Source organism: Mercenaria mercenaria, chromosome 8 (assembly GCF_021730395.1).
Source record: "Mercenaria mercenaria strain notata chromosome 8, MADL_Memer_1, whole genome shotgun sequence".
In the NCBI taxonomy this organism is placed as follows: Eukaryota; Metazoa; Mollusca; class Bivalvia; order Venerida; family Veneridae; genus Mercenaria; species Mercenaria mercenaria.
The window spans coordinates 12,786,521-12,808,479 of NC_069368.1; the positions used below are offsets into that span (position 1 = coordinate 12,786,521).

At 34.3% G+C, this 21,959-nt stretch overlaps 2 protein-coding genes across 4 annotated transcripts in view; one reads left to right on the plus strand and one right to left on the minus strand.

The window, feature by feature from the left end:
• Positions 1–10,408, minus strand: part of LOC123523035 (3-hydroxy-3-methylglutaryl-coenzyme A reductase-like) — a 40,773-nt gene extending 30,365 nt beyond the window's left edge. The window contains exon 1 of one of the 2 annotated variants that reach the window (XM_053549398.1): positions 10,330–10,408. Coding sequence is in view for 1 of the 2 variants with exons in the window: in XM_053549395.1 (XP_053405370.1) it covers positions 2,069–2,085 (17 nt within the window). In the remaining variant the exon portion in view is untranslated. Of the gene's footprint in view, positions 1–2,068; positions 2,251–10,329 lie in introns of those variants that run through there. The other variant, XM_053549395.1, reaches the window with a different exon arrangement.
• LOC123523036 (BTB/POZ domain-containing protein 1-like) lies at positions 794–18,180 on the plus strand. 2 transcript variants are annotated; one of them, XM_053549400.1, is made up of 6 exons: positions 794–896; positions 4,241–5,427; positions 7,969–8,069; positions 8,809–8,896; positions 9,402–9,548; positions 11,654–18,180. In XM_053549400.1, exons 2-6 carry the CDS (start codon positions 4,264–4,266, stop codon positions 11,810–11,812), a joined length of 1,659 nt encoding a protein of 552 aa, XP_053405375.1. In that variant the 5' UTR covers positions 794–896; positions 4,241–4,263; the 3' UTR covers positions 11,813–18,180. The 2 variants fall into 2 exon arrangements, with proteins under 2 accessions (XP_053405375.1, XP_053405374.1); XM_053549399.1 differs by lacking the exon at positions 794–896 and adding an exon at positions 1,601–1,638.
• The last annotated feature ends 3,779 nt before the right edge of the window (positions 18,181–21,959 follow it).

Here is a 21,959-nt window from a genome sequence, read left to right on the forward strand (position 1 = left end):
AAAGTGCCATCGGGGGCATATGTCATCCTATGGAGACAGCTCTTGTTAAATTTATTTTTGTCAAAGTTTGCTAGAAAATGATTAATATATTTCAGTGATGTAAAATATGTTTAACCAAAGAATGATCCGTTGTAATACAGTTTAAAAAGCTGGCTACCTTAGCTAACATGTTCATATACGATATATATATATATATATATATATATATATATATATACACGAGATATATATATATATATATAGTAGAGAGAATTAATTAATACGAACTAAATCACCACCACAATATACCAGACCAATTACGGCAAAGCGCCTAGCAGTACAAACGAACACGCACATGCCACAGCAAGTCCACTAACCCAAATAAGATTAGTTTCGATACTGCTTTATATATGAGCCGAATTGTACTACACATTCTATATATATATCTAAAGAGAGCTGGCTATGCAGACCTTCGATCTACATAGCCGGAACCGGCTACCTAGCCACTGCCAAATTTTTTCTCTTGAACCGTTGTTTACTGGAATGCATTGCCGCAAGACATTGTCGCCATTTGTGACCCTGAGTTCAGTCTAGCCATAAGCCAGATTGAGCACATGTCTCCATAATATACAGGTCTGCTATCTTCTGTTTTTAACCTGTTTTAACCAACCTTCAATCTTTCATCATCTTTTATTTCTTATCTTACTAATTTCTTGACAGTTGACGCGCGCCAAGTCTAGGTCCCCAGCAGGGGTTTGACTAGTTGGAAGATAGACAGAGGGCAAACTAGTATGTACAAGCACAGAAGAACATAAAATAAATCAGAATAAGGTGATTCAGGAAGTAGAATTTGTAAAGTCACTGGGCTTACCTGTAGTTTCCAATCAAGCACACACCCAGGAGAGGAAAGGAAGTTGGTTAGTTAAGTATTTTGTTATGAATTCGCTGATATTTGTGCATATCTGCCTTATTTGTTAGGAATACAGAAATATGTTCATTTCAACAGTCTTATAAAAGATCTATTTCCAATCACTATTAGCTATATATTTAATACAACATTTGCTAATGATTTGTAGATTTTGAATAGACTTTGGTCAAACAGGCCTGTCAAAATATTATAGGAGAGATCTTGTTTGTATATAAATCCCTTGTATTTTCTGTTTTTACAAAGAACTATAAAATACACAGAATGGCAACTTGGGATAATCCCGCGTCATCTCGTGTTAGCGTGTTATCTTATTTCAAAGCGTTTGCCGACTTGATCAATCATGATCAGATCAACAGACGCTTACTGAAGTATAAAACTGGTGGTACGTCCGGCACGTAATAAACCAATTTGAGTCCTTTTTCAAACGAAAGCTGTTGATTTCTCAGACTTTCAATCATAAATTCATTCCTTCCCCGTGTAGAAAATACTAATAACATTAAAAATGCACCATTATCATGATAAACAAATGATCCGAAAGAAACCTTATTTCAAAGCGTTTGCTGACTTGATCAATCATGATCAACAGACGCTTACAACGAGATCTCATTCAGTTGTCACGGGATGTTGGCGAGATTTGTTCTATATGCCTTTCAAGTTGCCGATCTGTTTATTTTATAGCTCTTTGGTTTTTAGAACTGATAAGACAGTGATCAGATGGGCAGAATTCAAAGGTCCATGTTTTTTGTAAATAGCTCTAGATGTTTTTCTAACGGCCTACACTTTCTTAAAACACAAATTATCAATATTTTTTCAGTCGAAAGATTATAAAACAAACAATTTATTAATTACATATAATTTTTATTTTGAAATAAAATGGATTAATTATGAACGCTTAACTTAGAGTGTTTTACTAAAAATTTTGAACATCACTATGCTGCTATTAAAATTATTCATACAGTACATTAGGGGCTCTGACTATAATCCAACTAATTGTACGTGAACCACAATATTGTGATAATTTTTGCATAGGTCAATATCTTTCCTCCACATACAACATAGAAAGTACCTTTTCTGTGTTGAGCCTTCTGCACGGAGTGGTGGCAATTTTTAAATCGCATTTTAACTATTAAAAAACAAAAATATTAGTGAAATTTAAGATACCTGGAAAGAATATCCATTTTTTCCTTCCATTCAGTTAATGTTTATGTGAATTAACGGCAAAACACTAGTTTGTCACTGTTTTAAACAACACACCCTAAAGTTTACACAAATTTTACATGGCTCCGATTCATGTCACATGATCGATAACACTGTCAGCGTGTACTGAGTGTAATGGCGGACGTGTAAATACAGCGAGGTAGCCAAACTGAAACATATAGTGTTTACGCTTTATTAACGTGTTTTCATGTTATGTTTAAACCATAAAATGATTCAATTTTATTTTGTACGATTTCATCGTGTAAATATATTGCCTAATCATGTTTTAAACTAAATTTAATTTAACCACAGAAAAGGTCGTTACTGGTTTTGACATATAAAGAGAGGGATTATGACCTATCACAAAAATATCTCAGAATCACTTTTGACATCAAATTATTTGGACTACTAACTGACCAATCAGAGAGCTGCATTTTCGAGTACCTGCTAGTTTCCACTAGTGTATTTACATTGAACATATAGTGACTTTAGAAATAAATACCACACTATTTTAGAAATCAAATTTAGATTTTTCACTGCACATACCTTAGATGACGCTACAAACAACAAGACTTTGAAGTTTCATTGAAATATTATATTGATTTAATACCTTTATTTTAGTTAAAAGTTTGAGATTTTACACAGGGAGTCTATGATAAAGTCCGAGACTCAGTATTTAATGTAAGCATTACCCAAGTGAAATTAGTATCATTCCGCAATGTTTTGGACATGTTAAAATTATGAATATCATCAGTAGGTATTTAAAACGGTTATTCATTTATAAAAGATATTTGAATATTAAAATTGTAAGTATTTCAAAAATTTTTGAATTTTGAAAATCCATGAATAAGCGAAAAAGTTATTAAAAATTCTGATCCCATTATACAGTGATACACAAACGATGTAAAAACATTTGTTTTGCCCACAGGTGGCAGTATGATGCCAGTATCATAGATTGGTCATCTCCTCCCCACCCTAAAACACCTGCTACAACCCCGAAAAAATTCTACATGCTTTGACTGCATTAAGCTTTACCCTGCTAGATTTCTATAATGAACTTGTCCATCTTACAGTTTGGACAGTACCATTAACTGTTAAAAGGGATGCTTACCAAAAAGAAACTGACTGAATGGTGAACAGTGCAGATCTTGATCAGACTGCACGGATGTGCAGGCTGATCATGATCTACATTGTTTGTAAAGGCAGAATCAGTTGTTTCCAGCATGATAATGGTTAAAAAGGCATTAAGATTAAAGCTTAAATTTTCACCATGCAAAAACTTGGCGAGCTGAGTGCTGTATATTGATTAAGGCATTGAAATTAGAGCATAATTGAAAAACATGATTGAGTAATCTTAATTAATTAATTGTTCAAAGCTATATACATGTACTGGTATGATACAACTAATACTTGTCCTTGATTTAGAGACCTCAGAATGAAATATTTAAAATGTTATTATTATACTTGGCCTAGCTACTTAACAAAGGTTTATCAGTTGATTTTAACAAAGACTGATTGGAAAATTCTTCAAAACTTGCGAAAATTTATATATCATGCCAATTTCAAACAAAATGAAGAACCTTTTTCTCAATATCCACAAAGTCCTATGGTCTTATGCAAAAACTGTAAAATTTTGAAAAAGAACCACGTCTTCTATTGTATTGAATGTATTGTGTTGCATTAAATACTTGTATATATTACTAGTACATGTTTAATGAAATAAATATGTTGAAATAGATCAACAATACAAAAACTTAACAGAATTAAATTTTCAAAATTTGTAGTAAAATGCTATATGTTTTCTGGTAAACGTTTGTATAAATAATAAATATTTCATTTTCTTGTATACACTTGAATCATCATTCAAACTTGTGATAACTCCATGGTTTATTTAAATACCTGATAAAAATATTGGTCTGACAAAAGATACAAATCATCATCATGAGAATGATACAGTAAAAACATTTTCTTTGACCTGTATTCATTCCTATATATTTGAGAAATAGGGGATTTTTGTCAGCCTAAAAGTTTTTTATAATTGAATATTTTTCTCAGTATATCATGAAGTACTGAACAAGTACTTTACCAGATATGAATGCAATGTAACTGTTTTTTGTTGTTGTTTTTTTTTTTCAGAATGAGAGAAGGGCAATGAAAACATGGACAGAGATAAGCTAGGCAAAGATGATGCTCCAGCTGCCAAGAACCAACGCAGCACCGAGTCAAATGGTCGCGCTAACCAAAATACTTCTGGCACGAGAAATCACAGCAATTCAAATGGGGCAAACACTGTATCTGCAATGATAGCTAACAGCTCGTCACAAGCCAATCTGAATGCATGTGCTAATCCAATCACAGGAGAACGAGAATGTGAAAATGACAGAGCTGAGTCAAGTTTATCGTTGGCTTCTATAAATTTAAGCGATTATTCAGGGTCTAGTAGCTCATTATCATCTCAGATTATCCCAGTGAGTAGTGCCCCATCTGCATCACCTAGTCTTGCTAATCAAGCCAACGCTCCATACAACTGGCAGGCATCTAAAACAGCTGTGAAGGAGAGACTTGCGTACTTGATAAACACTGAAATTATGAGTGATATACAGTTTCGTGTTGGAAAACCACCTAATGACCAACTCATACCAGCTCACAAATTTGTACTTTCGGTTGGTTCGGCAGTTTTTGATGCTCAGTTTAATGGACCTATGGCAACAAAGGATGGTATAGTCGAGATACCAGATGTAGAGCCAGCTGCTTTTCTTGCTCTTCTCAAATTTCTCTACGCGGATGAGGTCAATATCGGACCAGAAACCGTGATGACTACACTCTACACAGCTAAGAAATATGCTGTACCAGCTCTCGAAAAGGCATGTGTGGATTTTTTAAAGCGAAATCTGAGCAGTGACAATGCTTTCATGCTTCTTACACAGGCAAGACTGTTTGATGAACCTCAGTTAGCTGCCCTTTGTTTAGAGACAATTGATAAGAGCACGTCTGAGGCGCTCAATGCAGAGGGCTTTACAGACATTGACCATGATACTCTTTGTGTGGTATTAGAGAGAGATACTCTAGGTATCAGAGAAAGTAAATTATGCACCGCAGTCTTTCGATGGTCAGAAGCTGAATGTAAACGAAGAACTATTCAGCCGACACCAGAAAACCAGCGTCAAACTTTAGGAAGAGCACTGCGTCTTATTCGGTTCCCACTGATGAGTATTGAGGAGTTTGCAATGGGCCCGGCTCAGAGTGGGATATTAGATGACAGGGAAGTAGTTCAGCTCTTCCTATACTTCACTGTGAATCCAAAGCCATCTATAAACTTTCAGGTTTGTTTCTTATTATTATTTACAAACAGTTAAACACCAATGGATTTAGGTCTCAAGGGGATAAACTAAATCCTATAGTTATCCTGGGCTTCAGACAAAACAAAACATAGAAAATAGTAAGAGCATGGCAAGGACCACATGAATTACGCCAATACTTCAAGCATTTCATTTGGAGATTAAACTACAATATCAAATGAAATTTCTCAAGCATATATGTCTCAAATTTTATAAACTACGTTACATATTTTAGATTTTTTTTCTTTTAAGAGCTTAAGTTCAGGCTGAACTAAATGTTTTCAGGTGCTATTCTTACAAAAAATACAGGAGTTCATTAGAAGTAAAGGTAATACTGAAACTTGATTGGACATAATGATAAGAGTGCAGGGTCACAAATACTTGTACTATTTAAGAATATGAGCCGTGCCATGGGAAAACCAACATAGTGGCTTTGCGACCAGCATGGATCCAGACCAGCCTGCGCATCCGCGTAGTCTGGTCAGGATCCATGCTGTTCGCTAACAGTTTCTCCAATTCCAATAGGCTTTGAAAGCGAACAGCATAGATCCTGACCAGACTGCGCAGATGCGCAGGCTGGTCTGGATCCATGCTGGTCGCAAAGCCACTATGTTGGTTTTCCCATGGCGCGGCTCATATTCTGTTATCATAAAACAATTTTTGGTCTATGAATATTGAAAATACAGTTAAACCTGAAAATAGCAAACTCAGATACTGGTACTGATGATAAACCCGAACAGAAAATGAGGTTTTTTACCTGTAACTTTTTTATTTCTGCAAATTGAAATCAATGGTTGGTATCAATATAAAGCTTAACCTTTGCTGAAAACTTTACATAATTCAAATTTATATTTAGTAAGCAAACTCACACGAATTGAGTGCCTGAAAGGGGTATGTAAAAAGGGGACTTTATGAACGTTGACTGATGATAAATTCGAACCCTTTGTCATTTACAAAATTTTGTTGGTATTATTTTATTGAAACTTTTCCCAAAAAGCTGCAACAGTCATTCCTGATCAAGTAATGAAAAGATAAACAAATGTCAGGCCTTCATGTTTCGACAGTGAGCATGCGCAAAAACACCCTCTTCCCCAGTAATTTTGGATAAATATTTTTTATACAAATTTTTGTAAGTCATTTATTTATACAGAATATTTATCAATTTTGTTTTTGTTTACACGAGTTGGTGTTGTAAGTGGAAACTATTAGATGGTGTGTTCAATTTTATAAATAACTGATTGCAGTAGAATATTTCCAAGGTGTTCGACTTTATCATCTGTCCGGGTTTATCATCAGTACCAGTACAGCAAAAACTGGGATCTCAAGAAATACTTTACAGTCCCCAATCTTTTGCCTCCTTTATTCAGTATGAATCAGAAGATTTTTATCATTATTTAAGAACCTTTCAACTGTTCAGTCTGGCATAATCTGCCACTTTCTTTGACCATTGGTATCCTCTTATGGCTACATGTACCTTCCATGGGACATAGTTGTAACTCATGGGCTTACTTATTTGATCAAGAACTGTTCAACATATTGAGACAAATGTACGTGAATAGAAACACTGCATTTTGGACACAAGCTTGAATATTAACTATCTATTAATAGTAAGTAAGTAACGACTTTATTTATAGTGGATGACATATTTGGCAGAGCCAATTTACAATATGGTCCACTGTATAAATATGTACAAGTACAATAAACATGATTATAAACAATAATAAGAGAACATTTTACAAAAAAAAAACATGACAAAGTTATGATATGATCCATAACTACAATTACAACAAAAGCAATATAAAATAGATTAAATTACATACATGTATAAACAAACAAAATATTCTAAGTAAAGTTTATGACATACATTAATAGTCTACGTATGTAGGAACTTTAAAGAATTTGGTAGTCAGTATTTTCTGATAGTAATTTTGGTTGAGAAAAGTGCCATTAAAGATAGGATTGTTTGAATTTTGCAAGAGTATCAGATGAGCATATATGATTAGGTATGTTATTCCAGATTGTGGGTCCCGAGTAGCTTAAAGATTTACGAAAAAATTCTATTCTTGGTTTTGGTACCTTTAGTTCATTGTTTTGATTTGATCTAAGTTCACGATCAGATATTTTGTTGTGGTTAAATTTTGAAGTAAGATAGTCAGGGGATTGCTAATTTATGGATTTATATACCGTTACATGTACTAGGATAACTTTTTTGTATTTTATTCTGTCAGAAAATGTCATCCGGATTTCAGTTCAAGAAATAATTCTGATGATGGAGCATTGAAATCTCTATCGAGAATAATTCTTGCAGCAAGCTTTTGAAATTTTAGAACAGTTTCTAGTAGCTGCAACTGCCTTATGCATTTTTGTAATCTACAGACCCAAACAAACATTTTTGTATATGAAAGCCTTTGATCACTTGATAGACTAGAAACTTGTCAGGTATGTTTAGTCATTTACAGATTTTAATACAATTTTAAATATCTGTTAGTTGTTAATGAAAATAAAGTATTGTATGTAATATTACAGGATGTCCCTCGTTGTTGTTTGACTGGAAAGGAGCAGGTTGTGTCTCGATTTTGTCAGATAGAAAGTCGTTGGGGTTACAGTGGAACCAGTGATCGGATCAGGTATTTCTACTTAATGTTATTATTGCCTCTTCTGGAGAGTTTTTCTGACTTGATGTTATTGGTTTTTCCACTCAGTATTATTTGTAATAAACAATTAGCCAAAACAAAATTGAATACTGTTAAATCTTATCATGCCTGACACGATTGTTTCTGCCTTGATGACCAGTACAGATCATGATCAGCCTGCACATCCATGTAATCATCATGACCTGCACTGTTCGCCATTCAGTCAGTATCTTTATGGTAAGCACCCCTTTTAACAGTTAATGGTACTGTCCAAATTGAAAGGTGGACAAGTTCATTATAGAAATTTTCAAATTTAGCAGGGTAAAGGTTAAGTTTGTTCTTGATATTCAGGAAAACTGGGATTGTTGCATTGAAAGAAAACAAGCAGAAATTAGATGTGGATGGTTTGTTAGGGTCAGTCTTATGTATTGTATCTCTTTTAACTTTTACCCTGCTAAAGTTCTAAATTGGACAGTTCCATCATTCAGTTTTGGCAATACCATTTATTAATAGAAGGGGTTCACTGAAAATTTACTGACTGAATAGCAAACAGTGCAGACCATGATCAGACTGCACGGATGTGCAAGCTGATCTTGCTCTGCACTGGTCGCAAAAGCAAAACCACTTGCCGACAGCAGGCTAAAGGTTAAAGGCCAGCTGTATTAGGAGCAGAAAACAACATCTTTGTTGAATAAAAAGATTTAATAATAATTGAAAATACTTTGTTATTCAGGTTTATGGTGAACCGTAGGATATTTGTGGTGGGCTTTGGTTTATACGGCAGTATACACGGACCTACAGAATACCAAGTTAATATACAGGTAATGTTCATCTTTTAACATTTACACAGATGTAATTTATTTGTTTACTGTATTATGACAGAGTAAAATGGTTTGAATATTATTTATGAAGTGTTGATAGAAATATTTCGCAGCAAGTGCCACACCAAATTTATGTAATGTGAATGAAAATTAGATATGTACATTCAATGATGCGACCTGAGCAATTTTTATTCCATCACACTCTTATTTAGTGTGTCAATCTTATCCATCCATGTATTGGAAAAAAATCTTTTAAATGATTCAAGATATTCAGAGGTGACTTTACAAAAATTTTAAGCTTGTTTACATGTTAACTGCTGTATAATATATAAGAGCCAAGTCTCATCTGATTTGACCTGTTAAAAGTCTTAGTAGAGGCGAGGACAATAATCCATAACCCACAGGCAAGGGAACCCTGCTTTAGGGGCTTTTTTAACTTACTAATGGCATCTCATTCTCTACTTTACATTAATTTTTATTAATCTTTAAATTATCATTTTTGTAGATATTGCAGTCGGACAATGGGAAGGTGATAGGGGTGAATGATACAAGCTTTCAGTGTGATGGGTCAAACTCCACATTTCGTGTAATGTTCAAGGAACCTGTAGAGATATTGCCCAATGTTAGCTACACAGCATGCTCCACGCTCAAGGTTTGTATAGCATTGATATTAAAATCAAACTTTGTTCACTCGAACTTGACGGGACCAGCAAAATTTGATGAAACTACGGGTAATTTGAGGCATCAAACAATGTACGTTATATAAGAATTTTTCTGGGACCTGATGATGAGTGGAGGGTGGTATTTGAATTATCTGAGCTCAAGGGAATGAAGTTTGTTAGACTTGGTCATAGTTTAACACTGTATATCCGGATAACATAAACTCTGGGTTCAGCAGAATCATAAAAACTTTTCATAATTAAATATCAGCTCGTACATTACCTGGTAGGGAATTATTCCCTTTAATTGTGGGTAAATCTCTGAAAATGGGCACACATGCCATTCATTTTATTTAGCCATGTGTTAGAAAATAGGTTTATTTACAACAGTGTGAAGTTTATAATGTCTACATAACAAAACTTTGTTCGTATGGAAACATAGCATCACTCCATCAGAAGTATTATCTTGGCATCCATCCTTCCAAATTATAAGAACTTGCTTGAAGTTTTTGTTTTTGTTTTTTTTTTTTCAAATTGATCCAGCCAAGAAAAAAATCAATCACAATCCTATCTTTAATGGCCGAATTTTCTGTTTTCCTGGTTTATTGACTTTATACTTTAAAAAGCAGGTTTTCCTCAAATTCTATAACTAGCACCAATTTGGACACTTCTTGGTATTGTTAAATAGATGAAACAGATTTATTATATAGTCCCATAATTATATATTTAGGATATGTTTAATGAAAAAATATATTTGTAATCAAATTTAAATACCTTTTGTTTATACTAATCCAACTGTAATTCTAGTGTAAGTCATCCACATTACAGTAAACATTGAATGGTAGCAATTATTAACATTGGCTATTTATAACCTAGCTATTTATAGCTATGTACAAGTGGGAAACCAGTGGTGACTATTAATAAATGTGAGTAACTTGTTTATCTATCATAGGATGGACAGTCAAGTTTTGTCAACAAACTTGGTGTGTAGCATGTGCTTCAATAGACTAGCTATAGGATGTAATCTAATTGATGAACTTGATCACATTTAGGGATTGCAAGAACTAAAAATAGAAAAAAAATCTTTAAACAACATCTTGCCACAACCCCTTGATGTATGTTCACCTAACTTGGTCTGTAGCATCCACTAATTGATCTACTTGACAGCCCTCCAGGGCGATCAGAGCTAAAGAAATGGGGAGGGGAAAATAAACAACTTCTGAAGAACTACTGGATTTATGTTTTAATACTAAACTTAATCAGAAGTAAGGTCAAAAGGTATAGGTCAGGTGGCCTCATGGCCCTTTTGTTTCATGTTTTTTTTTCTAAGGTAAATTAATTAAACTAATATGAATTATATTTTCAGGGTGTTTCATCATATTCCATTGAATTTCTTACAGTCATACTCTGCAGTATGAAAAATTTTTCATGCCACTTACAAGTTTAGTAACTAACAGCAAGCATTTTTATTAGGGACTGCTTGTGTCATGGTCAGTGTGACAGTAACTTTAATTGGAAAACAAAATCTGCTCAGCATCTCTAGTTTGAAATGAAAAGTTGCAATGAAACTTGGTATAAAGGTAGCTTACGAGTTATAGCATTTTGGTCAACTAGGGTCGTGGTCACTGTTACTAAATATAAAAAGGCATTTTCCAGCCAGTAACTTGAAATTTGAAATGACATGTTCTGACAAAACTTGGAGCAAAAAAAATGTTCTGATGCAGTGCATATGGAAGTAAGTTTGGGGTGTGTATAATGATGTTTAAATTTGTTTAGTCCCATAATATACAGTTAGTCAAATAAGAAGTAACCTTTAGTTTTCATTGACTTTTTACTGCAGTTCACTTAAAAATTCAGGTTCAAGTGTTTCAAAAATATTAACCTTCAGCCTGCTAAGTGATTCTGCATTTGCGACCAGTGCAGACCAAGATCAGCCTGCACATCTGTGCAGTCTGATCTTGGTCTACACTGGTCGCTATTCAGTTTGTAAATTTTCAGTGAACTCTCCTTCAAATAATAAATGGTATTGCCCAAATTGAATTATGGACCAGTCCATTTTAGGCAGTTACCAGGTTAAAGATTAAAATACTGTTTTCAGGGACCTGATTCATACTACGGATCTAAGGGGCTACGGAAGGTTACACACGAGTCAGTTTCGGGTGGAAAGGTCACCTTTCAATTCCATTACGCTGCAGGAAACAACAACGGGACCTCAGTGGAAGATGGACAAGTGCCAGAGATAATATTTTATACATAAATCCTAGGCTTACTCCATGGATTTTGAAAAATGTTTTGCTGTTACAACAGGAAAAATTGTTGTTTAGCCTAACAGTTTGTGGGCATTGAATGAAATATGGCTTTAACTCCATTTAACTGACACTTTCATAAAAGTATTAGAATATAACGGGAAGTTGCTATACTTAAAAAAGGAATTCTTTCTATGTTATATAATCGTAACTTAATGCACTGGAAGTTTCATTCTTCTGTATGAAAGTAATGCTATTGATTTAAGACTTAGTCCAAGGTCAATATTGTAAAATCATTGTTATTCTTTAACAGGGAAATAATTTTTGTGTATTTCATTATTGTGTCAGCCCTCAAAATTAAATTCCAACTCCCAATTAATTTTAATTTCAAAAATCGAAATGTAAAGTCATATCCGCACGAAATAGCCATTTTAGCCAAAATAAAATGATTGCAGGGTATGACATTCAGATAGGTAAAAAGACCTGCTTATTGACTGACACGTAAGTCTATAAATGTATAATATTTACCCTGAATATAATAGCCATTCTCATGCAGCGAAAATTAAAGTTGGGCATTAAATCTCAATTTTTCAAATCATTATTGCTTTTTCGGACTAAGGCATGCATTCGCTCTGGACCAAACAAAAGGACAAGTTCTGGCTGGGTATGTTTGTAAGATTTATGAATCTCACCCTTATAAATGCAGTATGATGTTGATCCACTAGTTTATATGCATGTTCATGCTGCCAACATTTACATGTTTTGTAGTGAAATTATATTTTTGAACACTGCCCGGTAACTATAACATGACACTATCAACACAGCTAAAACTGTTTATAAACTGGTTACTGAGTATTTATTGAAAAAGTATTCAATAGACTGGTTATATGTAATTTATTATAATAGACCGGTTATACCGGTAATTAATTGGGACCCTCCCGCTTAGCTCAGCAGGAAGAGCGGTCGTCTACATATTGCGGGGTCGCGAGTTCGATCCCCGGGCGGGGCGTATGTTCTCCGTGACGATTTAATAAAAGACATTGTGTCTGAAATCATTCGTCCTCCACCTCTGATAATTCATGTGGGGAAGTTGGCAGTTACTTGCGGAGAACAGGTTGTACTGGTATAGAATCCAGGAACACTGGTTAGGTTAACTGCCCGCCGTTACATGACTGAAATACTGTTGAAAAACGGCGTTAAACCCAAAACAAACATAATTAATTGGGTGTAAGTTTTATAGCAGTAAGTCACTCTGCTTAGATATTTCTTGCCAATTTTGTATATGTAAACTTTTAACCTTGTGTAAGTTTTCATGTAAGTCAATGTTAGATCTGAGTTAATGTATGTATCTCCGTCATTTCTATACTATTACATTGCAAAGTTGAAAAAGCAGTGTACAGATGGCTATACCTATTTACTGAGCTTGACCAAAAACAATGAATAGGTTTAGAACTGTTTGTAGACACTACAAAAAAGAATGTCATGTAATGCCATATATTAAGGTAATTAGCTAAAGCACAATTTGAGGGATGAATGCGAAAGAAGTCTAAGTGTGTCTTTATTACATGCATTTAGATTTCTTTCCCGTTCACCCCTCAAATTATAAATTTTAATTTACTGTCGTGTTGTGTTTATTTATCTTACACTTGTCTGTAGTTGTAAACCAGTTTCATATTGTATAGTTGTAGCATTTATCCTGTCACTTGCAGTATTTTTGACCCGATATTAGGGTGCCGTATATCTTTCTTGATATACCGTCAGTTGACACGTGACCAGTGATATACGGTCAGTTGATCATGTGACCTTATGATTGATATTGTTGTCATAAGAAATTTTGCATTGAAACCATTACCATTGTGTTGGAAATGTCCATACTAAGAAAATGAGTGGTCAACTAATGAGCTTTTATTCAAAAATGAAGAAGTTATTACGATTTTGTCGGTGATTACGTCATTATTATTATATAAGTGACGTCATTACGAATATGACATCATTAAAGCGGTTGTCGCACACTTATTTTTGTAAAATAAATTGCCAAATATTGGAAAATGAAGTAATGACAAGATAAATAGAATAATAGGTTAGTGTCTAAGATGGAGAAAGTTTATCTGGCTCGGCTCCGGATGTTATAAGGTTCGCCTTCGGCTCACCCGATAACCTCCACCTCGCCAGATAAACTTTCTCCTCTACGGCACTAACCTATTATTCTCTGTGAGTATACATTTCTCTGGAAGCCTTCATATGAACCATTATATCTAGTTTTCATTTCAGTTCTCATGTACTGAATAAATGGTATTGTAACATTTTGTCTCTTTTACCTGACAATCACACCACAGGAAGGTGATCTGTGATAAACATTATGTTAGCTGTGCAAGATGGTTATGTTAGCTGTATATGGACATTATGTTAGCTGTGAGAGGACATTATGATGTATGTTTAAGACATTATGTCATTTGTGTTTGGACATTATGTTAGCTTTGTGTGTACATTATGTTAAGTGTGTATTATCATTCTTGGTGAATTAAGTGTGTATAATCATTATGTTTGGTGAGTTAAGTGTATTGTCATTATGCAGGGTGAGTTAAGTGTGTATAATCATTTATGAGTTAAGTGTGTATAATCATTATGTTTAGAGAGTTGAGTTTAATCATTATGTCGGGTGAGTTGAGTGTGTATTAATATTATGTTAGATGTGATAGATTTGTATAATCATTATCCACCCACTTAGCTCAGTAGGGGGAGCTCAGATCTACGGATTGTGGGGTCGTGAGTTTGATCCCCGGGCGAGGCGTATATTCTCCATGATGATTTGATAGAAGTCATTGTGTCTGAAATCATTCGTCCTCCACCTCTGATTTATGTGGGGAAGTTGGCAGTTACTTCTGGAGAACATGTTTATACTTGTACAGAATCCAGGAACACTGGTTAGGTTAACTACCCGCCGTAACATAACTGAAATGCTGTTGAAAAACGGCATTAAACCCAAAACAAACAAACAAATTGTATAATTATTATGTTGGGTGAGTTGAGTGTATTAGGATGTGATAGTTGTGTGTAATCCTAACATTGGAATAATTTTATATGTGAAATTTTTGAAAAAGTAATATAAATTTTGAGAAAGTGTTCATGAATTTTCAAGTAATAGAGCTTTTGTTTTCACCCTTTTTTATCTGCATCCGAATAACTAAAATTTTGCATGTAAGCAGATTTCTCTAAAACTACCTGGCCAAATGCATTCAAATTTCACACATATATTTGGCATCATGAGATAACCTAACAACAAGTAACAGTTTTGACAGACTTATGTCCCATTTTTAACTTATATAAATTTCGGTTAAATTTTGCATGTAAGCAGGTTTCTCAAAAAAACTGTTTTGCCAAATGCTTTCAGACTTCACACATTTATTTAGCATTGTAAGATAACCTCACAGAGCAAGTTACATAACTCTAGCTTTTAATTCTCAGAATTACGCCCCTTTTCAGCTTCGAAGTTTCCTGAAAGTTTTGCATGTACAAACTGCATATTTCTGAAGAATTACTTACATATGTTTTCAGATCCTACACACAAATCATAGGATGATGTCATAGGATCAAGTGTGCTGTCACTAGATGACTTTAATATAAATTCCAAGATGCTGTCCAAAAAGTATGTTGAAAAAGTAGCACCTTGGGTTATAACAGTTTTGTCAATTTTTAAAACGTTGGAAGTAAATTATGTGTCTTGGGATGCAGTCCTGAATATGCATAGATCGATTTAGTTTTCTGATACCTATATTTCCTAAACACTTGTAAACAACAGGCTTTTTCTGCAGAATTACCAAACTTACATAAACTTAATTCTATATCAGGATGATGCAACAGAGGTGAAATAATTTCGCTGACATTTCAGTTGGAAATTTCTGGCTAGAAACCCGAGAGATCATAACTTTATAGTAATGTTGTTCAGCACGTATGGTTATGCACCTGGGGTTTTATATTTTTATTTTGGATACACACTCCACCTTCTTTACTTCCCTATCCAGACCACCCCCTCCCACCACCCCACCACTAATGACTCACTTTATTTCCCTATCCTGACCACCACCTCCCACCACCCACCACTAATGACTCACTTTATTTCCCTATCCTGACCACCACCTCCCACCACCCACCACTGATGACTCACTTTACTTCCCTATCCTGACCACCACCACCCACCACTGATGACTCACTTTACTTCCCTATCCTGACCACCACCTCCCACCACCCACCACTGATGACACTTTACTTCCCTATCTTGCCCACCACCACCCACCACTGATGACTCACTTTATTTCCCTATCCTGACCACCACCTCCCACCACTGATGACTCACTTTACTTCCCTATCCTGACCACCACCACCCACCACTGATGACTCACTTTACTTCCCTATCCTGACCACTACCACCCACCGCTGATGACTCACTTTACTTCCCTATCCTGACCACCACCTCCCACCACCCACCACTGATGACACTTTACTTCCCTATCTTGCCCACCACCACCCACCACTGATGACTCACTTTATTTCCCTATCCTGACCACCACCTCCCACCACCCACCACTGATGACTCACTTTACTTCCCTATCCTGACCACCGCCACCCACCACTGATGACTCACTTTACTTCCCTATCCTGACCACCACCTCCCACCACCCACCACTGATGACTCACTTTACTTCCCTATCTTGCCCACCACCTCCCACCACTCACAGCCCCAAACCAAGGTAATATGGAAGTTTTCTTTGTCTTGCATTGTAAACAAGAAGCATATGACAGTAAGTAGGAGCACCAGTTCCCAATGGACACACATCTAGGTACTTAGCGTGTTATAGTTTGGTCTTTGATTACCATGCACACATGAAGGCAAAAAACAAGTTGCTGAAGAGAAAACTGAACTCTTTACATATTCAGCACAGGATGCATCTAGTTTTTATCTCAAAAATCTGTTTCCTGTATGTCAATCTATTTCAGTGTACAAAAAATATATTGAAATCTGATTTTTAGAGATATTTGTGGAAAAATATGCCTGAATAATTTATGACTGGTTAAAAAAAGGTTTTACTGTTATGTACTACATAAATTATTCAATAGAATTAATTTCTATACTTCCTGTGAATATTTTTAATTGATAAAAAGAAACCTTTCATATATTAATATTTAGTCTAATATATTATTAATGGTTTCAGTAATGGGTTTTTGTAACAAGTTATGTTCAGCTAAACTGTTTCCACCATTACTGGTAAAATAAAGTGAAATGAAGTGATATATATTAAAAATGCTGATTTTACATGTATTATTTAATTGTGTATTAGTTGTTTTGTGTTTGAAAATATATAAATAGTCATGTAGGACAAATTTCAAATACCGGTAATTGATAATAATAATGAAAATAAATGAACATGTAGTTTTTAGTGCTTTGGAAAAGTCTATGCCTAACTATATACAAGCCTAACTGTAGTTAATTGCCTAACTGTGCATTATTCTCATGTCTTGTAATGTTTGTACATGTCATTTGTTTTGACTGTAACGTTAGTACAAGACCAGTGCAAGTTTTGCATGGAAAACTGTTAGATTGAAGTACAGTCGAACTTTGTTCGCTCGAACTTGGATAATTGGACGACTGAACTTACTGTCAGGGCTTAGCAAAATCCCTGTATAATGCATATTGTTCAATGGTATGAAGTGCCGATAACTCGAACAAATCTTTCTGGTCTCGTAAAATTAGAGCAAACAAAGTTCGACTGTACCAAAGAAACAGCGAGAGCTGGTGTCTAAAATAAATAGATGGATGGAAGTATGGTGTTTCTGTTGTAGGTGACTGTTGCTTAACCCTTACCCTGCTAAATTTCTATAATGAACTTGTCCATCTTTCAATTTGGACAGTACCATTAACTGTTAAAAGGTGTTCTCATCAAAAAGATACAGATTGAATGGCAAAGAGAACAGATATTTTACATCCTCAGTTTATTGTGTTCTTTCATAATTTCTTTGTATTCAAGGATAGACCTGTACATGATATTTGATTTTTAGGTTTCCACAGCCAGTCCGTGTGTATAAAGATATTTATAGATCTGTTATCCTAGTGGCTGACTTGCATAATACCAGTAATCTAAGTCAGTATGTTCCACCATTGATAAATGATTATTTAAATACTTAAGGTATTGTTTTGTTTTAGCTGCTGGAAGGAAACTTTTGTTACCCACTATATACCATAATTTTGTTGAGTTTAAATAGTTTTTGTTTAATTTTTCTCTTTGATATTTAAAATTAAATGTTCATTTGTACATGTATGCTATAATACCTGTTTGAATGGTGTAGCTTTGACCATACAATAAAATTGTATATCACAGATAGAGTCTTGTGTTTTTGTCATTTTGTTATTAAGCCATTTGTAGAGGATAGGAATACTTCAGAAAAATCTTAGACTACAGAAGGCATAAGAGAAAGTAACCAAAACTGGACTAACGAGAATGATTGCAATAATTATCTCCCCTGGACTACTATCGTAATCTTTTGTTACGGGTAGTAGTAATGCTGTAGTGCACTGGTCAACGCCCATAATTATTGATATTCGCACACTGCGGGAGAGTCGTATATGTCATTTAACCCTTACCCTGCTAAATTTATAATGAATTTGTCCATCTTTGAATTTGGGCAGTACCATTAACTGTTAAAAGGGGTGCTTACTAAAAAATACTGACTGAATGGCGAACAGTGCAGATCATGGTCAGACTGCACGGATCTGCAGGCTGAGATCATGATCTACACTGGTCGCAAAGGCAGATTAAATCGTGTCCAGCATGGTAATGGTTGATAAGGTAACAATAAGTCTTGAATAAGCTGTTTAGAATTCACATAGGGATTTAATACTTTTTATTATTTTTAAATTGCCCGAAGCTATTATATGCTTCAATTTATGTTGATTTAACTGCATGATTGTCTATTCCAGATAATTTTTTCTTGTATATAAATTTGTCAACATCAAAGTATATGTTGTAAAATCACTAAAACATTTAAATTAATACTTCAATACTTTCATTTTTTTTTTGGTGTCTTTTGTACAATGTTACACTTTGTTGGCCGTAGGCATTAAATATACATTTTCTGAAAGCTTTTTATCACACTGATATATGATACAATTCGACTCACGCGCTTACAGTTTTTCTTTTTACATTGGATGAATGCATACGAAAAGGAGGAAATTATATCGTACAAATGGAGCTTCTTGCTTTGATGCACGGCGCCGATTGGGTGTATAAAATCTCATATTTTGTGAAATTAATACGCATTATTACAATATCACATCCTTACATTTTATTCTTTTCTAATACATTATTGTTTAATCAAAGAAATCTTCAATGGTCTAAAATTGTCACCACTGATACTATCACCAGCTGGAATGTTGTCTTTATATTTTAGCATCTAAGCATATTGAGCGAAGAAACAATGAGAGTTTTATCTGATGTGTTAAGGGATCATGAAAAAGGGCACTTTGTATTGACGGTATTGTTTTACTGCTCACACCGTCCCGTTCTTTTGTTTAAGTCAACCCGCAATGAAAGTGTTGACTATTTACAGTATACAATTTAAAATTGAGGAAGGCTTTGTCAACGTCTTAAGTTATGACTTGCGCTTAAAAATTTGCCAAGTCTTTTTGTATGAAACAAAATCTATAGATGATCATATGAACTGCGACTAAGCAAAATATTAGTAGACTCGATTCATCAGAAATAATTAAATGTACAACGCATTCCGCGCGCCGAAACGAGCCTTTGCCAAGTCTTTTTGTATGGAGGATGCAACGAAGCAAAATACGAGTAGCAGACTTGGTTCGTCAGAAATAATTAAATGTACAACGCATTCCGCGCGCCGAAATGAAATGTACAACGCAACGATACTTATATAAATACCGACGATTCAAAAGGACCAGCAAATATTACAACACTGATTTTGAGCACCATATACACTTTTCATTAGCGCTCCTGCTGTGGTGTTCATTTCGTAGGTTGTAAATATCACTGGATTTTATAAATGTTCATTTTCCATGAAGCTTTGGGCGTAGTCACCCATTATCTACAAGAGATATTCGTGCAGTCAAAGTACAATACCAGCCAGAAAAGGTAGAACCAACACGTTTCATGTATGCCTCAAACTATACAAAAATCTGTAAACCTAAAATAGAATAAACCAGTTTCATCTTGACAAGAAAAGCGTAGTCAAGTTTTTAAGTGTTTGATATATAATTAGACAAAATTATTCGTAATACTTATTTATGTACGAACATCAAAAGATAATTAACTTTTCATTATGAATTAGTTTTATTGTCAGAAGTGATATTAACCGCAGTTGATGGTTATTTCCATTTTGAATACATAACTTGTTTATTTGCAAGAATGTTTAATGCAGTTCGAACATTTCTTTTATAAAAACCTAATGTTCCAGTAAGAGCAGTTTATATAAGGATTGATAGATCTAATCTAACGTTATGGCGAAGAATGGTGGAAATCAAATTCAGAAAGCATATTCTGTATCCATTAGTAAAAACAATGAAATTATATGTTACCAAGAGACAATGAACAGCTTAACTCTCCACACAAACCCTGGATTAGGTAAGAAACACCAACATCTCTTCAACATCTTTTAGAGTTAAACTTACCCGATTGCACTTTGTATGCAGTCGCTGATACTGCTGCCTCAGTAGTGAAATGGAGCACATCAAACGATAAAATGATATTTTTATACATCGGCATAAAATGAAAACAAAAACAATATCGGAAAAAATGCTTTAGTCAAAACATGGTGAAAACCATTATTTCCATAACTGCAGATGCGAGTATCATCTTTGACATCTTCAACACAGCAAAAGAGGACATGGCCTGCAGATTTATAATAGAACACAATGAATGGACAGAAAACCGCACGATGGTGACTTCTATACAAACCACTTGCTGGTTAACACATGCCTCTGGTTAGAGACCATGACCAACGTCTTAGCTTATAGATAACACTTTTTACTTATATTATCAAACAATGTCTGTATTCATTAACATACATGTCCACATACATTGTAAGAATTGATTGCTATAAGCATACATTTTCTCTATTCACTGCCATTAACATACACAGTCTGCATTCATTGCAATTAACATACATTGTCTGTTTTCATTGCCATTAACATACAATGTCTGTATTCATTGACATTGACATACAATGTCTGTATCCATTGAGTTCAATATGCATTGCAATTAACATACATTGTCTGTTTTCATTACCATTAACATACAATGTCTGTATTCATTGACATTGACATACAATGTCTGTATCCATTGAGTTCAATATGCATTGCAATTAACATACATTGTCTGTTTTCATTACCATTAACATACAATGTCTGTATTCATTGACATTGACATACAATGTCTGTATCTATTGACTTCAATATACATTGTTTGTATTCATTGCCATTAACATACAATGTCTGTATTCATTGACATTGACATACAATGTCTGTATCCATTGAGTTCAATATGCATTGCAATTAACATACATTGTCTGTTTTCATTACCATTAACATACAATATCTGTATTCATTGACATTGACATACAATGTCTGTATCTATTGACTTCAATATACATTGTTTGTATTCATTGCCATTAACATACAGTGTCTGTATTCATTGACTTCAACATACATTGTTAGTATTTATTACCATTAACATACAATGTCTGTATTCATTGACATTAATATACAATGTCTGTATCCATTGAAGTCAAAATACATTGTTTTAATTCATTGCTATAAACATACATTGTCTGTATTTATTGTTATAACATACAAAGTCTGTTTTCTTTACCATTTACATACAATGTCTGTATCCATTGACGTCAACACAAAATGGCTGTATCCATTGACTTCAACATATATTGTTTTTTTTCATTGCCATTAACAGACAATGTCTGTATTCACTGACACTAACATACAATGTCTGCATTCATTGACGTCATTGTACATTGTATTCATTGCCATTAACATACAATGTATTAACATAAATGGTCTGTATTCATTGACATCAACATTAAATGTGTGTTCAATGACATTAAAATAATTTGACTGCATTTATTGCGTAATGAAGA

Coding starts and splice junctions, on each gene's coding strand:
- LOC123523036 (XM_053549400.1), top strand. CDS start 4,264: ATGGACAGAGATAAGCTAGGCAAAGATGATGCTCCAGCTGCCAAGAAC. Junction 8,897..9,401: donor AATACCAAGTTAATATACAG/GTAATGTTCATC, acceptor TCATTTTTGTAG/ATATTGCAGTCGGACAATGG. Junction 9,549..11,653: donor CAGCATGCTCCACGCTCAAG/GTTTGTATAGCA, acceptor TACTGTTTTCAG/GGACCTGATTCATACTACGG.